This window comes from Salvia miltiorrhiza, chromosome 3 (assembly GCF_028751815.1).
Source record: "Salvia miltiorrhiza cultivar Shanhuang (shh) chromosome 3, IMPLAD_Smil_shh, whole genome shotgun sequence".
Lineage (NCBI taxonomy): Eukaryota > Viridiplantae > Streptophyta > Magnoliopsida > Lamiales > Lamiaceae > Salvia > Salvia miltiorrhiza.
Window position 1 is genome coordinate 24,664,565 of NC_080389.1, and position 21,561 is coordinate 24,686,125.

Sequence of the window (21,561 nt, forward strand, 5' to 3'; positions counted from 1 at the left end):
AGCTCTCGCCTGACTCGGCTTGGCGTCCCCGGCAGCAGCAACGAATGGCGACAGTAGCGGCTCCAGCGTGCGGCAACAGCAGCGGCAGCGTGCCGCCCGCCGGGCGCGCAGCGCGCAGCCCCGGGCGCGCACCGCCCCTGCCCGCTGCTTCCAGCCCTCGCCCAGCCTCGCCACGCCTCGCGCGGCCGCCTGCAACCTGATTCCAGCCTCGTCCCCGTTCTTCGTGTTCTTCGTTTGTTCTCCATAATTACAGATTACAACAGAAAAACGAATACAATTCGAAAATCTAATCTAACCACGAATTTTCTCGTGGTGGAAAAACAATTACAACGTCAAACCGACGTATTCCACGAATCAACGAATCACGAAGAACAACAGCAGTTAAAAACAACGCACATTATTAATCGTACATAAATTAATAATAGAGCCAAGAAATTAAACCTGGCTCTGATACCAATTGAAGGAATATTAAATTGAATTAATACTCGATTGCCCGATGATCGTTTCTTGGATTATTATTAATTCATCATACAACGATTAATTCCTAACATGCTCCTATGAATTTAACAGCTGACCACAGGTGTTAGGAAAACTTACTTGAGAATCGGATGCACAGATGGTTGATGATCGCGTCGAATGATTCAGACTCCAGCTCTGATCTTCTCGACTGTATCCCGCTCAATTCCCAACGTTGGATGGACAACGAACTATGAGAACTCCCAAGACAGAAAAGCCAATCACGTTCTGCGCCCCCTTTCTGCTCTCAAAACCCTAATTTTTGATCAGTGTATTTTCCTGAGAGCTGACAGCTGTATTTAATAATACAGAAAGAAGAGTGGGGCGCCAGTTTTAGGGTGTAGGCGTTTTTCTGCCCTACTTGGGCTAGGAGACATTGGGCCAGCCCAGGGACCAGATACAAGGAATAAAGATGGGCCTCAAATAAATTAATTTATCTATGGTCAGCCCAGACCATAATTAATTTATAAATATCAGTTCATTCCACTAGAGAACCGATACTGACTTACCCCTTTATTGCCGGTGATGAGTCGGGGCTTGTATTTAGACTTATTAAATCTTCGTATTTAAAATATCCGACATCCATTAATTAATTAGAGCTCTGACAGCTTAAATTAATTAATCTCTTAATAATTCCTTAAGCAGTACCACTCAATCTTTATTATTACGCCTGAACTTAATCAACCTGCAGGGTTTAGCGTAATAAACCTTATTGAGCTCCTTAAGGGGATGTCATTATCCTATACCGGATACGGGTACTAATACAGATAATCAAATATCATATATTAACCGCTATCACCCAAGATACAGGGTACTCGAGTTAGTATTTAACTCTTGCCCATAGTAAGTCAAAGTGATATACGAATTAACATATATATTTGAATACTTATTAGTATTAAGATTTATGAGTCACCTAGATCTTGATTCTTCACATAAGTCAGATAGAAGAATACATCTCAACTGTTGGTCCTATCAATACGTAATGACGTACCAGTATAGACAAGTAGCCAAGACAAACTACTTCCATCTATACTGCAGCCTAAACCAATAACTTGTCCTAGAGTTATTTCGGCTGTGATCATATTATATCTCTTAAGGTTATTCCAATTATATGGTCTTCTGTGATATACAACACACCATATAATCTACTTATACAGAGATAAAGAACATACATATGCAATCATGAACACAATCAGATAGGAGATAAGAATAGTGAATAATAGGAATCATTGTATACAAGCACAAAGTTCTTGCTTTCAGTATACAAATCCAACAAAAGGTGAATAATTTTTTTAAATAAATTATACTTTATTCGTCCTACTTCAAGTGTCCTGTTTCTTTTTGACACGGTTATTTAGAAAAATATAATTAGATAATGAAATGGTGTGGTGTAGAGTTGAAAATGTGTTATGGGCCCCAAAATTCTTACTTTTTAACAATAATTATTTTTATAAAAAGAAACAAGACATTTGAAGTGGGACAACCAAAAAATAAAAACAAGATATTTTGAAGTGGGACATGAGAGTATATATAAATAAATAAATAAATTTAGATACCGCACGACGAAAGACTTGAACTCAAGGCCTCAGGTCTTGAGTATTAATTTTTATCGATAAACCAACACACGTATGCATAAAATAAAAAAATGTTGTCATATAATATCAACTTATTGATTACAACAACTTAAAAAAAGCATACGAATCTAGGCAGAGGCGGTATGTAGACAAACATAGGAGAGTTGGTACCCCTTATTTATTTATTCTCTGCAAGGTGGGAGCTACACCATCAAAACTCTACAAGCGGACCAACAGTGCAAGGCGGGAATACGATTCCAAATTAGTTTGTGGGGCACACCATCACAATTTCTTTCCATTATTTTCTTCACCAATAAAAATGAAATAAATAAATAAATAAAAATTGGTAGACGAAATAGAAAAAGAAAAGGAAAAACCCGATGAGAATTTCAAAACAGTTGAGAGCTTACGAGCTTTCTATTTTCAATCATCATTCCCACATTATCGATTCGCCTTTACTTCTAAATAAAGGTTAAACCCCCAACATTTGCTTTGCCCTCAGCTGCTTTTCTGTTTTCTTCTCATTTTCCCAAAACCCGGAAAAGATACGCGAATGCGGTTTGAAATTTGTTCTCTAGCCTAAGATGAGCTTCCGCTTCATTTGATCTGTTATCTTCTACATTTTCTGAGCTATCCAGGTTTGTGAGTTTTCCCCGAATCTCTGAATTGTTTTGTAGGGTTTTGTCCGTTACTTTTGATTTTTCAATGTTCCGGCAATTTCTTTTTCGTTGTTCCAAGATTTGGTATTTTGCCCCCAACCTTATTGGAATTCGTATGGATGATTAGTTTGAGGTTTTGGCACCATGTAGGGTTTGGGTGACTAGGAATGAAAATGCAAAAGAAACAATTTTTTTTGTTTTGTTTTGTTTTGTTTTGTTTTGTTTTGTGCCCTTAACTCGTAAAATCCCTTTTGCTTCGCGGTTGCCAAATCTCGAAGTTTAATGGGTAAGTTTCTCATGTGCGCTTGCACATTATTATGCTCCAGTTGAATGGTAATGTATCTGATTTTGGTTTAATATATTTGAATGTTGCCGCTATGTGACATTGCAGATCTGCTTGCATTTCAAAATTATTTTTATTATGGAACTTATGGGTCATTTGAAATTCGAGCTTGGAAATCTGTTGAACAATGTGAATCTGCTGCCATTTGGGTACTTTTTTTTTCGGAGGATGATGGACCATGTATTAAAACAATGAGTAATTATTTTTGATTTTCTTCTTATTTTCAGTGACCCTTCCAGAGATTATTGGTAGATTCATATGCCTTCTGCCTAGCATTTTGGTCCCTATACTCATCTATAACTTAACTTATTTGTTACTTTCTTTAAAACAATCTACCCCATAATTCCTTTGATTGATATTATTCTGAATTGGTTGCCTGGTCATAGCAAGTCCATGCTGAAATTATATTTGATTTTGTTCTTGTAGTTGTGATGCAAATGATTCATGTTTTAGCTGACTGCTGACAATGCATCTTCAAAGAAAAGTTGCCTCTATAGTCTTTTTCTTTCTTCATTGATATCTCTTTTAACTTTCTTTCTTTCTTTCTTTCTTTCTTTTTTTCTTTTCAAAATTTGATGGCCCAGCTTAATTTCTTTTCCTGGAATACTTTTGATATTGTGACCCAAAAGAAGTTGATTTAGAAAATGTTGTTTGTTACATGTGATTTATATATCTTTTAAGTTTTTGATGCAGTGCAGGTGCTTATTTGTTCTTGTTTGTTTAAAGCTATATGATAAAAAAAAAAAAGATTAATGGTAGGTTTTAATGATGCCTTGGTGCAAGAAGGAAATTATTTAATATTGGAAAACAGTTACCAGGCAAAGCACGAAATTTGGCACTAGCTACATTTGGCAAAGAATTAAATTTTGATGTAATCCATATGGCTATAATTATGGGATTTCACCTTATGAGATATTGGGCTGTCGTACTGTATTAATGAGATAACAATATCCAATTGTCTGTGAAATCCATTATGGTGCTAGTTTAACAAAGAGATTAATTTGGTCAGACAACTAATTTCTGTATTTGCTTTTTAATGCATTGATGTTTCATAACTTTGAATTCCTTTGGTGCAACCTAATAATTGTTTAGCATTTGACTAGCATATTTTATATGACATTTCAGTTTTCAGTGTTGTGTTCAGTACTGGATTTTCTAAGCAGTTACCTAATTAGTCATGGATCCAAAGTCGGAGATTCATGCAACTGAACAAAGGGAGGGTGCTTTAAGTGAAGTTCGAAATGGCAATATTTCTGGAAGAGTTGAAGTTGTTAATGGTCTTGCTGAAGGTAAAGTTGTATACAGTATTTTCAATTTAAGTATACTTTGTAAAATATATTCCCATATATTATTTTTTCCCCTATTGTTCTCTTGGTGTTCTTGCTGGTGGTTTGATCTCTGGAAAATGAGAGGAGCTTAACCATGATAAAAGTGTTAACCGCTCAGTCCGCTGAAGTCAGCACAAAAATTTATTTTTTTACAGTTCCAGATGAATTAATATTAGCTGAGTTAATAAGTTCCTTCTTGCTAATTTTGAGCAACTTAAAATCTCTGTGGCAACTCTTTCAGTTTATCTGAAATAATATACTCCCTCTGTCCCAATATAAATGTCCCACTTTCCATAACGGGACGTCCCAATATAAATGTCTCATTTCTTTTTTGGCAATATATTATTTCTCTATACCTAATATTTAAATAATTTCCACCAACCCACTTTATCTACTTTCTACATATTTCTTAATCTCCGTGCCCAAAAGCTATGGAACATTTATATTTGGGACGGAGGGAGTATGTGTTAGCTGCGTGTTCATTAAAGGTTAATCAGAGTGGGGAATAATTCCAATATCTTTTCTCTTCCTTTCATGATGAACAATCTCTCACTCGGCCTCAGTATAGACTTAGGAAATCAACATGAAAACCAGTTCACACTTTGTTTTCTCTTTGCTGTGTCTTCCATGATGAACAATCTCTGGCCTTAATGTAGACATGGAAATTAGTTCATAATTACTTTGTCTTTCTACCATGAGGAACAATCGCTTACCTGACCTTGGTATAGTCCTAAAACTTGTTCAGAAGCTATTTTCTCTTGACTCATGCCAGTGAACTACTGAACTAGGTTTTTGGATACCACATATGGTAACCACTTTAGCTATTTTCTGACTTATAGCATCATCTCATCATGCAGGGAATGGGCATTATTGGGATCTACCAACTTCTAAGATTTCAGAACTGATGAAATTGGGTAATTTGGAGGTAACTTTCATCCATGGCACCCAAAGAAGAACATAATATTTCTGCATACCTTGCATGTTCTTATGCTTCTTGATCTCTGCAGAAGGCCTCCACACACTCACTTTTCATTATTGTCAAGAGGATTTTGGATGACAGAATCGAGAAAAAGGATGAGGACATTCCTCAGGTATGCTGCAGCAATAGCACCTTATAGATATGTGACTTTACATCGCTCGTAAATTGTTTTCATGTGCAATTTAGTTGCTCATTTTAAACTGCCTTTTCATTGTTTTCATCTGGCCATTTCTTGCTTTGCATTTCACTAGCGTGTCGCATCTGTGCTGAAACTTGTTCTGCAAGAAATAGAGCAACGGGTTTCAAAACAAGCAGATAATATGAGGAAGGTAACACATTAACAGCAATTCGAAACCATGTTTTCCTTCATTGCAGCGTTTCTGACTATGTTTATTACATAATTGCAGCAAAGCAGTCTGTACAAGTCTCGTGAAGACAGGTATAATGTCAAAATTAGAGCATTGGAAACACTTGCAACTGGAACTAGTGAAGAAAATGAGGTATTAATGTAGTTTTGATAGTGAATTATGTGTGCAGTTTTCTGTTTTATTCTTGCTTCTTCATGCCTTTTAACTTTTTGGCAGGTTGTTGCGACCCAGCTTCAACAGATGAAGGTGAATATCTTACTGAAGGCAATTGGTGATCTTGGAGCATTCACAATTTTGGTTTTAACAATAACAGACCAACAAGTTTAGAAGTTGAATATTGAGCAGAATTTATTTATTTATTCTGCCTATAAATTCAACTTTGTTTGACTTTTTTTCACCTTCCAATAAGTTTTCTGGATTGATGGTGGAGCATTGTCAGGATTCATTAACCTATTTGTTTTATCCCTTCTTTATAGTTAGTGTCTTTTCTCAGAACAATAACTCATTACCTTTTTAATAATTTACTCATGGCAGGTTTATAACATTGCAGTGTTATTGATATTGTAGTTCATTCATCCTGATGTGTTATCTTGAAGATTTTGTTTAGGTGTCTTAGTCTTCAATGGTTATTCCTGTGACAGATTGAGAAGGCCAAAATTGAGGAGAATAAGAAGCGTGAAGAGCAAGACTTGATTAAGTTGAGGAAAGAAAGGGATGTCTGTGAGAGTCAAATTTTGTCACTAAATGAAAAACTCACATTAGCCAAAACCTCATATGAAGAGAATCTCTTGCAATTGGAATCTAAAGCCGAGGAAGCTAAAGATAAGCTGGAGAAGAAAATAGTGAATATTGAGTTTCTTCTTACTGACTCAAGGAAGAAAGTCAAAGAGCTTGAGGACTTCTCAGAATCAAAACTTATGCACTGGAAAAGAAAAGAACAGAGATACAGGCAGTTCATAGATTCCAAAGTTGTATCTGTACAGGTATGTTGCAAGATTAATTGTATAAATCTAACATGATGCCCCCTTGTTGATGCTTCACATTATGAAAATGCTCAGGAACTGAAGTTGGCATCTGAGTCCATAAAGCAAGAGGTCTCGAAGTTAAAAAATGTCTATGCTGAAGAATTTTATAACTTTGGTGGGTTAATATTCATTTTTTTTAAAACCTTGAAAAGTACAGTTAACTTTATTTAGCTGTCTCTTAGCTTTATTCCGTTGAATTGATCAGGATTAAATCTCAAGGGCTTGGTAGAAGCTGCTGAAAATTATCATAGCGTGCTTGATGAAAATCGGAAATTGTATAATGAGGTTCAAGATTTAAAAGGTTAGTTACATCAGGTACTATATATGCTCACGTGCAAACAGATTTTCTCATTTGGCATGGCCGCATGGTTCATTTTTGGTAGGAAACATTAGAGTTTATTGTCGTGTAAGACCATTCCTCCCGGGACAAAGTGGAAAACTGACAACCATGCAATACATCGGTGAGAATGGAGAATTGGTTGTTATGAACCCCTCAAAACCTGGAAAAGAAAGTCATCGTCTTTTCAAATTCAACAAGGTCTTCGGTCCTGCATCCACACAAGGTTTTGACTTCAATTAAATTTGAATACAAATGTCTATTTATGTGTTGTTGTTAGTCTGTGCTCTCTCACTCTCCCTCTTCATATACACAAACATGTATGTATTAAATATATATTACATATATAGTATTAGTACGTATGTGTTGTTTTTTTTTTTTTGGATTTTTTGACTCTGAAATTCGATTCTTGTCCACAGAGGAGGTATTTCGCGATACTCAACCACTAATCAGGTCTGTCCTTGATGGGTACAATGTTTGCATATTTGCTTATGGTCAAACTGGTTCCGGGAAAACTTATACAATGGTAAGATCAGAATGTCAAAGTGTGAGTATGATCAACATGTAGGTTCATTTTGATGATGCTTTTTGAAATGTTTCCAGACTGGACCTAATTTGACAACAGTTGCGGACTGGGGGGTCAACTATAGGGCTCTGAATGATCTTTTCAATATCTCTCAGAGAAGACACAGCTCCATTGCTTACGAGATTGCTGTCCAAATGGTAGAAATTTATAATGAGCAAGTGCGTGACTTACTCTGCAATGACAGCTTTCAGAAGAGATATCCTTCCAGTTTTCGTTGGTTCATATTTAAGAAAGCATTCATTTTCTCTTGAAATTTGCAAATATACTTGGTCATTACTGCCCTTATTTCTTGCTCACAATCTAATCGTTTCCCTTGACTTGCGCACACTTGGGATATGGAACATTTCCCAACCAAATGGGTTAGCTGTGCCAGATGCTAGCTTGCATCCTGTAAAATCAACTGATGACGTGTTAGAGCTGATGACTGTTGGATTAATGAATCGGGCTGTAGGTGCTACTGCTTTAAATGAAAGAAGCAGCCGATCTCACAGGTTTGTGATTGGCAATATTATTTATTCAGTTCCTGCTCTTATCAGTGGGTTATGAGTTCTGATTTTTATTTTTCCTCAATGAGACAGCATACTCACTGTTCATGTCCGGGGGACAGATTTGGAGACCAATGCTGTTCTACGTGGTTGTCTTCATTTGGTTGATTTGGCTGGCAGCGAAAGGGTTGATCGATCTGAAGCAACAGGCGACAGGTTGCGTGAAGCACAACATATCAATAAATCGCTATCGGCCTTGGGAGATGTAATCTTTGCGCTCGCACAAAAAAATGCTCATGTGCCATACAGAAATAGCAAATTAACCCAAGTTCTTCAAAGCTCTTTAGGTAATGTAACTATGCTTCACTAAAAGTCACTGATCATACACTTCAGTGGAGATTGATGTCATCTCTATGAAACTGTTTGAACAGTCTCCTACTGTTGTTCTGTCCCTTTATGTGAATACTTATGCTTTCTCTGTTTCTGCTACAGGTGGCCAAGCAAAGACTCTTATGTTTGTTCAACTCAATCCTGATGTAGAGTCCTACTCAGAGACTATAAGTACTCTGAAGTTTGCTGAGAGGGTTTCTGGTGTTGAATTGGGTGCTGCTCGAAGTAATAAGGAGGGCAGGGGTGTCCGAGAACTTATGGAACAGGTTATGACTGTTTTCAGTGCTGGCATTTTTAAAGTATTCATGTTTTCTTTTGATGACTGTTTGTTGTTGGATGTTTGCCGAATTTTTTCCTTGTATGTTGAATTGGAGCTCTGATTTTCCTCTAATTGTTTGTTGTTGGATGTTTTCTATCTCTTCTCTATGTATTATTGGTATCTAAAACTTTATTTTCAGATTAGCATTTTATCTATGTATCATTGCAACAAGTGTATTTGTATCTCTAACTGTAAAAGAATGAACTAAACAGCTAATAAAACTGGTATTAATACTACAGGTAACTTCTTTGAAGAATGTTGTTGCAAAGAAGGATGAAGAAATAGGGCGGTTACGGTCGCTCAAAGCTAGTGGAGATGGTGACAGACGTAGTTTGAGCTCAGCAAGGTGTGGCTCTGCCTCTCCAAGAAGACACTCTGCAGGAGCACGCCCAAGCCCAAGACTTTTGCAAAGGAAAAGTTCTTCTGAGAAGGTTGCTACCGATGTGGAAAATAGTTCTGAATATAGTGATAAGCATTCCGAGGCTGGTTCTCAGCAATCAATGGACGAATTTAAGCACCACAAAGAATTCTTTCGACATTCACGACTTGCTGCTGTAGATGTTGACAAATTTCCAGAAGACACTGGTTTAAAGTTTGATGCAGCGGATGGAGCAAAAAATCCTAACGATGACATAGAGCTTCTGGGATTAGGAGAGGATGACTCTGAAGAGAGACTTAGTGACATATCTGATGGGGTTCTTTCTATGGGAACCGAAACTGAGGGTTCGATTAACAGTATTGTGGAGTACACCCTTTTCCCCGAGAAAGCCCCTGATAAATCGAAGCCATCTAGAGAGACAACTGAAAAGTAAGCATTTCCTTCACACCGTTTTTGTGTTCTCTTATGCTACTTTTGGAAATCAACCTCAGTTGTGAATTCTACATACTTATTCACGAGATAATATGCATTCTGTGGCTACTAATATTTTCATGTAGGATATGATGCATGCAGGTTGGTCCTCCAGTTTAGCATTAATTATGTTCACTCTTATTTGATCGCAGATCGTCTGTGCCTGTTAAACATCTGAAACCACCAACAAAGCAGGCTCAAGTGGGATCTGCTCGATCGTCTATGAGCAAGAGCACCTCCAAAATTCCAAGTATGAACAGTCTTCCATAAAGTGCACTGAAATTGATTTAACTTTTCACTTAGTCTTGACTTGAATTTATATGCTCCTCAGGTTACAGAAGAGCCACGACGGCCGTGACGGGTAGCAGTTCTTCCGCTGTGAAACAACCTCCTTCCAAAAGATGGCATTAGTTAGGAAGAAATTGATGGATGATTAGGTGTTAGATTAGAATTGTTGTATTGGAAGAGTTCGATTAGAACCTTTTTTATGCTGTAAAATATGTAGGTTAGATCAGTGCTGCAAATCTTTCAAGAATGAGGATGTCAATTGGAATTTGGTGGTGCTCCTTTTTGAAGCCAACCAAATTTATGCAAGTGATGATGTATGTTTGGTTATTTATTCTTAACAAATTCAGAGCCTGCCCCATTTTCAAATGTCTGTATAATCTATATGTATTATTGACCACTTTATAGTTGTTTGTCACCCAGAAACTAAATGTTAGATTAAAAGCAAGAAGAGTAAGGGAGAAGGAGATTCTATTAATAATGTCCCATTAATATTGGGGACGGAGATTTAAAAATATATAATTGGTGTATAAAATGAGTTGGTGAAAGATATTTAAGGATTATTTTAAGTGAGTTGGTGTATAAAATAAGTTGGGCTCATTGCAAATAATATTTTAAATAGTTATTTTTTTTTACTAAAAAAGATACTATGGGATGTTTTAATATAGTAATTGAGACATTATTAATGGAATAGATGGAATAATATTTAACAGTAGAAATATAATTCTATTAATTCATGGGTTGGTTACGATGTAATTATGTTTCTGCTTGCTTCATGTGAAGGGCTTTCACGTGGAAAAAAAAAGGTTTTAAATCATTATTTCCAGAGGACTATTCGATACAACAAATAGATGGCATCTTTCATCCATGATCCAACTCTTTGGAATAACGTATCAATACACGATCTAATTTTATTGCTTCTAAATTAACACACCAAATTTTTATATTGAACGTCAATAAGAATGTTAATATCACTTGTATTGCGAGAGGTAATATGCTAATATGGAGTATATTTTCAGAGCAGTCTTGATGAACCCAAATCTAACTAGTCCAAAATCCAAATGTCACTTTTTTCAAATAAATAAATAGGAAAACAAAAATCGGATATTAGATTTAAGATCCTCACCAAATAAACAAAATGTCTGGGTGGTGTAGTCGGTTATCACGCTAGTCTCACACACTAGAGGTCCCCGGTTCGAACCCGGGCTCAGACAAATTAATTATTTTTTTAATTTCTTTTGTTTTTATTTGTTAATAGATATAAAAAAACACAGTCGCCGTTGCCGGGGATCGAACCCGGGTCACCCGCGTGACAGGCGGGAATACTTACCACTATACTACAACGACTCGTTGGTGTTAAGTCATGTAGTAATTATACAAATTCCTTTGACCTTTCTTAATAAAAAAATAAGAAAACAAAAAAGATTTAACTTCTCGGCGGTTTCCATTGTATATTTTGTCGATTCCATTAGTAAGAGATTCCATTTCTTTTGATTCCCCTCTATTTTGAAGGGTAACAAATTGGGTGATTGGATTACTCTCAAGTAAGCGTAATGGTTACCTTATTATCCAAACCAAACAACAAGTAATGGATTCAATTAATTGAATCATTTTCCAACCTCTAAAAACACCCAACCAAACATGGGCTAAATTGCGTGATATGATGTAACAAATTTCTTAGTGGCTGCTCATCCATCTATAACTTTTAAAATAGAATCCTTGGAATGTTTAAAATAGAAGAACAAGTATTGCATGCTCACGTCTCCTGCCTAAGCACCAAAAAATCATTCCATATTGCTCTTGTATATGAGTTTTGTTATCTAACAAAACGCAGGCCTCTTTAATTTGGTGCATACAAATGCTATGCGACAAAGATCCATTAGATGAAATTCTGAAGCAAGGAAGATTGCCTCTTTTGTTGATAAGGCTGAAAAAGATTTCTTCCGCCAAAAAGCAAAGATCCATCATCCAACTGACAGCATTTTGTCTGATTACTTAAAAAGAGGAATAATAGGAATGCCGGGTGAGGAAATTCTGGAGACTAATTGGTATGGAAAAGGATGTTTGAGGCGTCTGTGAAGATAATTGGAAGTCCAGTAGCAAGAAAGAAGCTGCTTGTGAATCGATAACTAAAATTAGTGAGTGTATGAAAATTATCCATTGCAGAGCTTCAAGGGATGGAATCCATTGCCGTCTGATCCGAAACTTTGTTTGGAGCTCCAAAACTGACTCATTTTGGATTCCATGGAGACTATATTCTTGGATGCAACTTCTGAATGACTGGGTGGGGAAGAAACTTTATTGGCATAAAGCTATATGGAGATCCCCCGAAATACTCTCTCCATGGGATTGGGATATACATTCACTTCAACCTTCAAGAGCATTTTAACGTAACATAACTGCAAAAATGGCGGCTCAAATCTGAATTCATACATTCAACCAACATGTGAAACAGTAAATTTAATGTTGTAATAATAAATGGATAATAAGACCAAAAAAAAGCAAATTTTTAAGGTGCTGATTTTTGGGCGGGAAAATGCGTGTGAAAACTTTGCCAAAATTAGATATTGTATAGATTTCTTTTCTTTTAATTGTTACTCCCCTCCCCCCATCTTCCCACAAATGGCCTTGCATCATTATACTTAACAAATTATTGAATACATACAAGAGCTATGAAACGTATAAAAAGAAAGAGATAGAAAGTTAGACACTAGAAGGGGTGTTTCATTTATTGTATAGGTACGTACAATGAGGTAAGTTGAGAGTGTGCCATGGGGCCTCAACCTTCTTGAAAAAAAACTTCCCTTGAGCACTAAACTACAACATCATAAATTAACCAAAGAATACAAATGACCGAAAATTTTAACTACGCCCTAATCTCTCTACCAATATAAACAGTATGGTATTTTTGTTGAAAATTTTGTGAACTAAATTTAACCAGGAAATGTATCTTTCCATCTCCAATGAAGCAACCACAGCTCCATCAATGGTGTGATCCTCTGCATGATTACTCATCTATGCTCGAGCAATCGGAGAGAAGGGTGGATTTAGCACGAAAGATGGCAAGGCATCCTCCACCTTGCTACCCTTGAATTTCTCTTCCTCGGATATTGCATCTATGAGATGCTTTATCTCCTCCTCCGCGAATACCCTCAGAGAGTCACTCTGCAGCATTTGCTCGCTTCTCTCCTGTCCAGCACCGGTGGAGGCTTCTGCAGCGTGCAAGATAGCAACACAGATGGAGAATGCTTGCAGTGAGGACAACTGCGCATGGAAATCAACTGCGTATTTCCCATCCTCGACTCCCCTCATTGTGAAAGCGGGCACGTTATCTTTTCTTCCCTGCACACATTTAGGCAGAGCCAAAGCATCACAACCAAGAAGGCTACTAACAAAGAATTTTCCATCTAGACCTATATTCCATCAATCGCGGATTCTTCATGAATGAAATATTTACCTGAATAAAGAGTTGTGGTGGATTGTGGGAGTCAATGAGGGGATGGCCCTCAGCAATCTGAAGATTAGGGTTCCCACAAACATTGAGGGGGCATGCCATGTCCCATCCACCGCAGTCACATCCTCCACCTAACCTCCATCTATCGAGCAATGGTGAAGGGCCGCGGCTTTGAGTACTTGGCAAACTGTGATTTCCTGCTGGGATCACAACATGCAGCTTCCCAGGATTCACAGTGTTTGTTGAACCCTCGACGTGCTGCTCGAGCTGACAAAGTTCTAGCAAGTTCAAATGTGGCTTGTCCATCTGCCTATTATCCCCACTCTTGAATTTTAGACTCTCTCTCTTCTCAAATGGAACTTGCATAATGATTGCTGCGATTTCTAGCCCGGGATGGAGTTCAACTGCTGCCACGGGCTGAGAAGATTCGTACTGACCACTGTCGCGGGAATGCTTGGATTGACCTTTACTCTTTGTCTTGGCTGGTGTTTCATGCTTCTCGCCATCACCCCGAGATGATACCTCATCAGAAACTATTTTGGTGAGGTCGGGTGAGCAGCAGGAGCTATCTTGGGAGGAAACACTTCTTCTTGAATGGGAAACGTCGTACAACACAAACTCTGTCACCATAGAATCATTGAAAGCTCCAGCACCTTTCAACTCTGTACATAGATAGCACGATACCAGCATTTGTCCGACCATAGAGGATTCTTTGTTGCTCTCTCTAAATCCCCAAGCACTAGAATTGCTTCTTCTTCTATGATGAAGCGAGTGGAACGTGTAGGCCCAAGATAGAGGGTTATCCACCTTGCACGTCTTTGCAACGTAGACATCTTCTGGCGAATTCACTGAGAACTCGAAGACGAGCATCCCTTGTTTCCGTTCCATCTTGAGAAGGCCACGGAGGTGTGCAGGAGAGGACGAGGGAAGTGAATCATGAACGTCTCTCTTTTCGAGCTGAGGGCTATTTCCAATTCCAACATTGTGAGCCGCCTTGTTGTCTGATAACTCAGTCAGCAAGGATCTAGAAACTGTTTCGTTGCAATTCACATTGATGTCTGTCCCATTAACTGCCTCAGAGCTATTCTCCTTGACACAATTCAAAGGACTTCTGTGAGATTTGGATTTAACAAATGGATCAAACATTTTGAGGACAGGATGAAGCCGGCCCCTCGGGCTACTTGCTTTCGAGCCATCACTATCTGAATGAGCAGGCGAATGAGGCAAAGCCAATTTTGCAGATAATGATTTATGCAAAGTGCTAACTGCATCTCTCCCTTGACACCTCTTATCGCCATCATCCGTTGTATCAACTGCAGATTCAGATTGCTTCTTGCTTTTACACGAGGACGAAGTCTTCTTTAAGGAAGTTCTTTCAGGAATAGGATCAAAAGAACTACGTATTGAGCTCCGAGAGTGCAACTCTTGCTGCTTCTTACAAGAGGAGCTAGTGCTCTGCTCCACGCCTCGTTCTACTAAGGGACTTTCTTCATCCAAACTACATAAGGAATCAATGATCCCAACAGAGAATGCAGATGCACTTCCTCTTGAAAACTCGATCTTCTTCCTCGAAACAACATCATCACTTCTCCTCATCAATCTCACATCTTTGGAGCTCTGGTACACAGAGCCCCTCTTCAGCAGTTGATGACCTTCCCGAGGGGTTTTTGGGACATCTCTACACGATGCACTACGGTAACGATTAAACCTAATCTCAGTGAACTCTTCATTGAGGCTGAGCAGCTCATTCCCACATTTGAGCTTACTATTTGATTTTCTAGAACGACGTCGTGGAGCTGGAAGCACAGTTGTAGGACTTCCATCTACAACACAATATTTGTCGAAGTCTAATTCCATAGTCACTCACACATCCTCCTGCAAAGAAATGAAATGAGGATAATGTATATTATTACTCAGATCTGTAGCCACATTCATAAACATGTATACATTGAAACAACATAGGGAAATTGCCAACAATCATAAATCAAGAATCATGCCACACAATGCCAATAATGCATCTTGGAATATTCCAAAATGTAGAATTATCACTAAACAAATTACTACTTCCCAACCTTACAGTTTTTATCTTTTTCTGACAAAGATAAGAACAACAGGCAACAGATAAGCATACATAATAGCTCCAATGTTATCCCCGTTTCTTGAGAAAACAAAAAACAAAAATCAGAAATGAAATCTCTAAATTGAATGGTGCGCCTTTTTTTTTTAAGTAGAAAACAGAAAAGCTATTATTACACTTGAAGCAAAGAATCAAACATTTGCGGATTTCAAGATCTTATGCCACAATGTCTAGTGCACGAACCTTAATGAGGCATTCTTGGCAAATTAAGAAATTTTAAACCCATCAAAGATCCAATTTTTTTTCTTTTTTTTTTTTCCTGAAAGTCTGAAACTTTCTAATAGGGGAGCCAAATCTACTGCACATAACAATGTCTGACATTGGAACTGATAATTAAGGAGCTAAAAGAAGGCATAGTAAACTTGCATTTTGTAACCAATAAAGAGATAATAATTTCTGAAGAAAAACAGAAAAGAAAAGGCCATACCCCACTTCAGATCTCAAAGCATTGAAGCTAAAGAAAAAAAACCCAACCAAATTGCAATCATTTGCTCCTTCTCTTCAGCTCAAAGGCTTGAATGAGAAAAATGCAGTCTCACATTCACAAAAGATTATGTAAAAGCACCACTTGTCTAACAACTTTCAGCAGTAAGATTTTTTATTTATTCTTTTTTTTTTATGCCAAAGAATCAAAAAAAGTAGAGAAATGGTGAAATCAGAAAAAATAAAAATAAAAACAATGAGAAACAGAAGCAGCCCACCAACAGTAAAGTTAAATAAGTATGCACAAAAAAAGTGAACATGCATGCCTTTGTTTGGGGATGAAGGGATCTCTCTCTCTCTCTTTTCTCGAATCACATGAACAGTTCAGGATGGAGGGACACAGAGCTGCAGAGGCCTAATTTCACTGTCCACCTCAAAAGCCAGTTTGTTTGACTCACCATATGTGTGTGTGAGAGTGAGGTGAGTGAGTGTGTGTGTTTAACAGTGTGACCATTTTTTGACGTTGCTTTTTAGGACATAATTTCGAGTACCTGCAAGATTGGTACCCCCACGAAAAGACGGAAATGCCCTTTTGGACATCTATTTTTGTCTGCAATCAGGGGTATTTTGGGGTTTTTGGGTTACTAGCTGGGGGGGCGGGGGTCACAATAATTAAATGGGGAATCAGTGCAGAGATTATGATAATTTTATGGTGTTGGGAAACGCAGATTAAAATTTGTTTCTTAATGTCGCTTGCTATTTGCCACCAGTTAGTAATTAATGGCTTGATTAAAATACTACTACTAGAAAGGAATCCATCTTCTTAGCTACATTTATGTTCACCTCCCATAATTTATTCCAATATTGATTGTAGGATTCAATGTCCCTTGATTTGTTGAAGTTACGTAACTAACCTCGGTGTTTGAATTTGGTTTTTATATAGAAAGAAAAGAACCTGTGTTTCAATGTATTGAAACTCCAAAATCCAAATGGTCATCCAATTGAAAATTTGGCTAAACTTATTTTGAGAAACTTATAAAATATTTCAAAACTTTATACTTTCACCATCTACAATTTTTTTTTCTACGTTCATTTGAGTAGTTTGGCTAAGTTTACTTTTAAACAGTTTATGAGCTTTTTTCGAGCATATACGATATAGTTTCTTAAGAATTTATAAATTATTAAAATATTTAAATAATTAAACTTATAAGCTAGAGAGATAAAATTTTAATTAAAGAGACAAAATTGAAAAGAGATAAAATTTGAATGATATACAATGAAAATAAATAATCATATTTGAATTATTTTTAGAAAATGAGTGTTACTTATACAATAATGAGAAAATAAGTTGAGTAGAGAAACTTAAATTTTGGGGAACTTATAAGCTTTTAATGCTTATTTTAACAGTTCATAAAGTTCTTTAGGAATATATTTTACCAAACGCTTTGAAGCTTATAAGCTCATAAACAACTTATTAATTGTTTTAAAGAGCTTATAAGTTTAGTCAAACACCTCTAAAGCAGGAATATAAATTGGTATCTTTGCCTTCTTCCTAATCAATTTTTGAAAACAATTCCACTAATTATCACCCTTAGAATTCATATATATTTACATTAATAAACTCACCACTTTTGAAAATATATAACCACACTAGCTATACATCACCATTTTTTGTGGGATCTATTCTCCACTCATCAAATATACAACTACTTTTTTCTTAAAATATGTGTCACATCCTCTTGGAAAGATGTTTCATAGATGTAGGGAGTACAAATTATTAAAGTGTTTAGATAATTTGTAAAAGAAGAAGAAGAAGTGTTTGAATAATTTAGTTTACAAACGAAAGAGAGAAAATAAAAATAAAAAATATAGAATTTGGAAAGTTATACGATGAAAATAATAAATTAAAATAATATTTTCTTTATTAATACATTTAATTATTTTTATTAAAGCTCGTGCTCCCTTAGATACTTATTTTTATAAAATCCGTTCAATGTGTTTTTTTTACATGAAAATAGTTAGTTAGTATTAGTAGTATATTTTTTGGAGTGTACTCAATGATTTATTCAATACTCTTTATGATCGGCGGAGTGTGAAACCATCGGGGTTTATAGTAAGTAGTTGAAATTATGAAAAAAAAATGTAAAACCCATTGAGTCATAAGTTAGATCAATGTTACATTGATGATGAAAATGACAGTTGGTTGCAGAGTTGGGAAGAACAGTAGAGGAATTTTCCTTTTGCCTTTATTCGTAAGTTGAGATTTTGGCATCCCATCTTACATGTTTCATTAATGAAACCCAGAACGCGGACCACTTCAAATTCACATCACGTCATGTACAAAAATTTATACTCAAATATTTAATACGATTATTGTTGGCATGTTTTCTTTATTGGGGTGTCCCATTAATATTGACATGTTTATATTTTTGGTACGATTTTACACTACAAATAATATGGATCTATACACATTTACATACTTTTACATTACAATCTTATTCTCTTAAATATATGTGCCCCAAAAGAAATAGGCCAACGATAATACAACGAAGGGAGTACAAATTAAAAAGAAAAGTGTGCTAAGATAAGTGGAACGAATGAAATAATTAATATTTAAAAAATTGTAGATATAATTTTTTAAAGTTGATTAGAGAAACTACGTGCACAAGTGAACGAGGGGTTCGATCTCATCTTTGGTTGATATCAAATTTTAATGATACACCAAAATCGAGTGGGTTCGATCTCATCTTTGGTTGATATATCAAATTACGAGATACACCAAAATCGAGTGAGAAGTGGTATACGAAACAAAATGAGTGTTAGGGTGTGAGAGGATTAGAGATTTTCCAGATTTTTGTGTATTTTCAATATTTAGGCTTCGCTGCACCTGAAAAATGAAAGTTTCCTACTGAAACTAGTGCAAGCCGCTAATGTAAAAAGCAAGAAAGGGTCATGTAATAATTTATATTTTCGATTTTACTTTTCTGTTAAAAAAATATTAGTCTTATTAATTGTTTGCCAACGTCTTTTTATTAGGTTGTGTTCTCTTCCATGGAAAATGGCATTTTCATCCTTTTTTCACTTTTCTGTGATTGATAATGCACCTAGTAAATTCAATAGATTTTCTTCATTCGTTGTCTTATTTTACTTTATGCCTAGTGAAAAGAGTATTTGTTTTGAATTGAATTGATGAAGCAGTAACCCATACGAACTCGTGAGGCTAATTGCTCTAATACGTTCATGTCTGATTGAACACAATTTTAATCTCGATGGTAGTGTGTCTAATTAAGTCGGTTAGTTACATATGTTTATGTTGGAAATATGGTTTTAGACCATTTCTGAAATTAATTATTTAATTAAATATTTGTTATTTAATTGAAATAATTAGTGGATGTTAATCTACGTCTTGAGTAGATGAACGTGGTATACTTGAAGTCTCAAAACCGATTTCCGGTGAGTGAGATATTGTATATCAAAGTTTGGATGTTGAGAAGGGAAATAACACTTGTGAAGTGTTATTGTCCCACATTGGAAAACAAGGGAAGAATACTCTTGTATAAGAATAGCTATGCTCATGGAGCTAATAACTTGTGGGCTTGCTAGTGGGCTTGGATGAAGGCCTTGGCCTCGCGCACACACGTGCGCCGCCGTCGCCGGACGGGCGGGCCGCGGCCAAGGACTTGGATCTTGGCAATTGGTGTTTGGGTCCAAACTATATAATTTTTTGGACAAAATACTTTTGGGCTTTTGATTAAATTTTATTCTTGGCCCAACAGTTTATTATTTATTTCCAGCCCAACCAATTTTGTATCAGCCCAAGCCCTATTAACGTTGAAGAAGCAGAAGCAGCAACATGGCATGGCAGTTTCGAAACTACACACTGTGTTTGAATTCAGAATTTGAATTCTTTTGAATTCTTGCAGCTAACTTCAATGTTGTAACATCCAGACAGTTACATAGTGGATTAATTTCCCATTATGCAGATTGAATTCCCCTCATGGTGAATGGCTTATAAATAGAGGTCTTAGTGCATAAGCATGACACACGAAAATCTGCATATTGCTCACTTTTCCTCACTGCATTCTGCTCAGTTCTCGATCCCATTACGTTCGCCGGAGCTCGTCAGATTGTGGTGCTACATCCAACGAGACGTCGTCGTTTTACCTTTGGGGAAGATTCGCCAACACCGTGAGCACTACCGGGGCGATAATCTTCTTGCGGGAAGAGATTCATCTCGACTCGACGCCATTCTCACGTTTGTTTATTTCGTTGTTTTTTCTTTCCAGCTTCCTTGTCATTTCTAATTTGCTTATTTTCTTAGTTCAGTTTCCTAGCTACGATTGTTTAGTTTGAGTTGTAAAAGTTCACTCGATCGTGTACCCCATTGTAACAATCGCAAGAAGATTATCCGCTGCTGCTGCACGTTCGAGTTTGGATTTTAATTTACATTAAAACTTTCGAAACCTAAAACCTTTGCTTGGAGAAATGGCGTCCACCATCCCTGCTGCCGGCAACGCCACCAACGGCTCCACCGCCTCCGCCACCGTTGGCTCAACCTCCTCCGCCACCATTGGCTCCACCGCCTCCGCTACTATCGGTTCTACCTCGTCCACCTTCTTCGGCTCATCCTTTGGCTCAACGGGTGGTTCCACTTCCACCATGGCCCCGTTGCAAACGTCGAGGACGTTGGGTCTTGCCGAGAAATCCTCCATTTTCTCGGGCAAGAACTTCAAGTATTGGCAAGAAAAAATGTTGTTCTGCCTCACAACCATGGGGTTTGCCGGTTTCTTGACGGAGGATGCGCCTCCAACCCCGAGTGAAGGGGAGACGAGCTTCGAGGTTCGTGCCGGGTATGCGAATTGGTGCCAAGGCGACTACTTGTGCCGCAACACCGTTCTCATGTCCTTGGACGAGTGGCTCTACAACGTCTTCAAGGTCCATAAGACCTCAAAAGAGGTGTGGGAGGCACTTGATCTCAAATATCAAGTGGACAAGACGAATACTACAAAGTACGTCATCGCCAAGTGGTTGGACTACAAGATGGTCGACTCCCGCTCCGTGATGGACCAAGTGGAAGAGTTCCAAACTCTCTCACACGAAGTTCAAGCCGAAGGAATGCCCTTGGCGGATGCGCTACTTGTAGCGATCATCATCGAGAAGTTGCCACCAAGTTGGAGGAGCTTTTAAAACCTTTTGAAGCATGAGCGCTTGGAGATGTCCGTGGCAAACTTGGTGTCAAAGCTTCAAATGGAGGATCACGTGAGGAGTCGTGATCAAAAGGGCAAAGCGCCGATGGATGCAAAGGCCAATCTCACCGAGAAAGGCGGTCTTTCCAACAAGCGTGGTCGCCCTAACCCCAACAACAAGGGCAAAGGGAAGCAAGGTGGAGGACAACCATCAAAGTTTGATGGTGTGTGTTTCAATTGTGACAAGCATGGTCACATGGCTAAGGATTGCCGCAAGCCAAAGCGGAAGAAGGCGAAGAACAACGTCAACAACGTCG

The 21,561-nt window shown here is 37.5% G+C and overlaps 2 protein-coding genes and 2 non-coding genes across 9 annotated transcripts; 2 read left to right on the plus strand and 2 right to left on the minus strand.

The window, feature by feature from the left end:
• The first annotated feature begins 2,423 nt into the window (after positions 1–2,423).
• LOC131015699 (kinesin-like protein KIN-14J) lies at positions 2,424–10,449 on the plus strand. 4 transcript variants are annotated; one of them, XM_057944115.1, is made up of 20 exons: positions 2,424–2,728; positions 3,519–3,576; positions 4,218–4,381; positions 5,278–5,345; positions 5,428–5,511; positions 5,651–5,728; positions 5,807–5,899; positions 5,984–6,013; positions 6,409–6,750; positions 6,826–6,907; positions 6,998–7,093; positions 7,176–7,355; positions 7,549–7,655; positions 7,733–7,911; positions 8,042–8,206; positions 8,294–8,547; positions 8,693–8,856; positions 9,149–9,717; positions 9,912–10,009; positions 10,091–10,449. In XM_057944115.1, the coding sequence occupies exons 3-20, from the start codon at positions 4,270–4,272 to the stop codon at positions 10,168–10,170; spliced, it is 2,781 nt and encodes a 926-aa protein (XP_057800098.1). In that variant the 5' UTR covers positions 2,424–2,728; positions 3,519–3,576; positions 4,218–4,269; the 3' UTR covers positions 10,171–10,449. The 4 variants fall into 4 exon arrangements, with proteins under 4 accessions (XP_057800098.1, XP_057800095.1, XP_057800096.1 ...); XM_057944112.1 differs by lacking the exon at positions 3,519–3,576; XM_057944113.1 differs by lacking the exon at positions 3,519–3,576 and having other exon boundaries at positions 4,225–4,381.
• Positions 10,450–11,184: 735 nt separating this feature from the next.
• Positions 11,185–11,258, plus strand: TRNAV-CAC (transfer RNA valine (anticodon CAC)). The gene has a single exon. It is a non-coding gene; the product is annotated as a tRNA-Val (tRNA).
• Positions 11,259–11,319: 61 nt separating this feature from the next.
• TRNAD-GUC (transfer RNA aspartic acid (anticodon GUC)) lies at positions 11,320–11,391 on the minus strand. Its single transcript has one exon. It is a non-coding gene; the product is annotated as a tRNA-Asp (tRNA).
• Positions 11,392–12,747: 1,356 nt separating this feature from the next.
• LOC131015701 (uncharacterized) lies at positions 12,748–16,582 on the minus strand. Of its 3 annotated transcripts, none has more exons than XM_057944116.1 (3): positions 16,385–16,582; positions 13,502–15,373; positions 12,748–13,386 (listed from the first exon to the last, which is right to left on the minus strand). In XM_057944116.1, exons 2-3 carry the CDS (start codon positions 15,353–15,355, stop codon positions 13,060–13,062), a joined length of 2,181 nt encoding a protein of 726 aa, XP_057800099.1. In that variant the 5' UTR covers positions 15,356–15,373; positions 16,385–16,582; the 3' UTR covers positions 12,748–13,059. The 3 variants fall into 3 exon arrangements, with proteins under 3 accessions (XP_057800099.1, XP_057800100.1, XP_057800101.1); XM_057944117.1 differs by lacking the exon at positions 16,385–16,582 and adding an exon at positions 16,063–16,358; XM_057944118.1 differs by lacking the exon at positions 16,385–16,582 and adding an exon at positions 15,819–16,349.
• Positions 16,583–21,561: the final 4,979 nt, after the last annotated feature.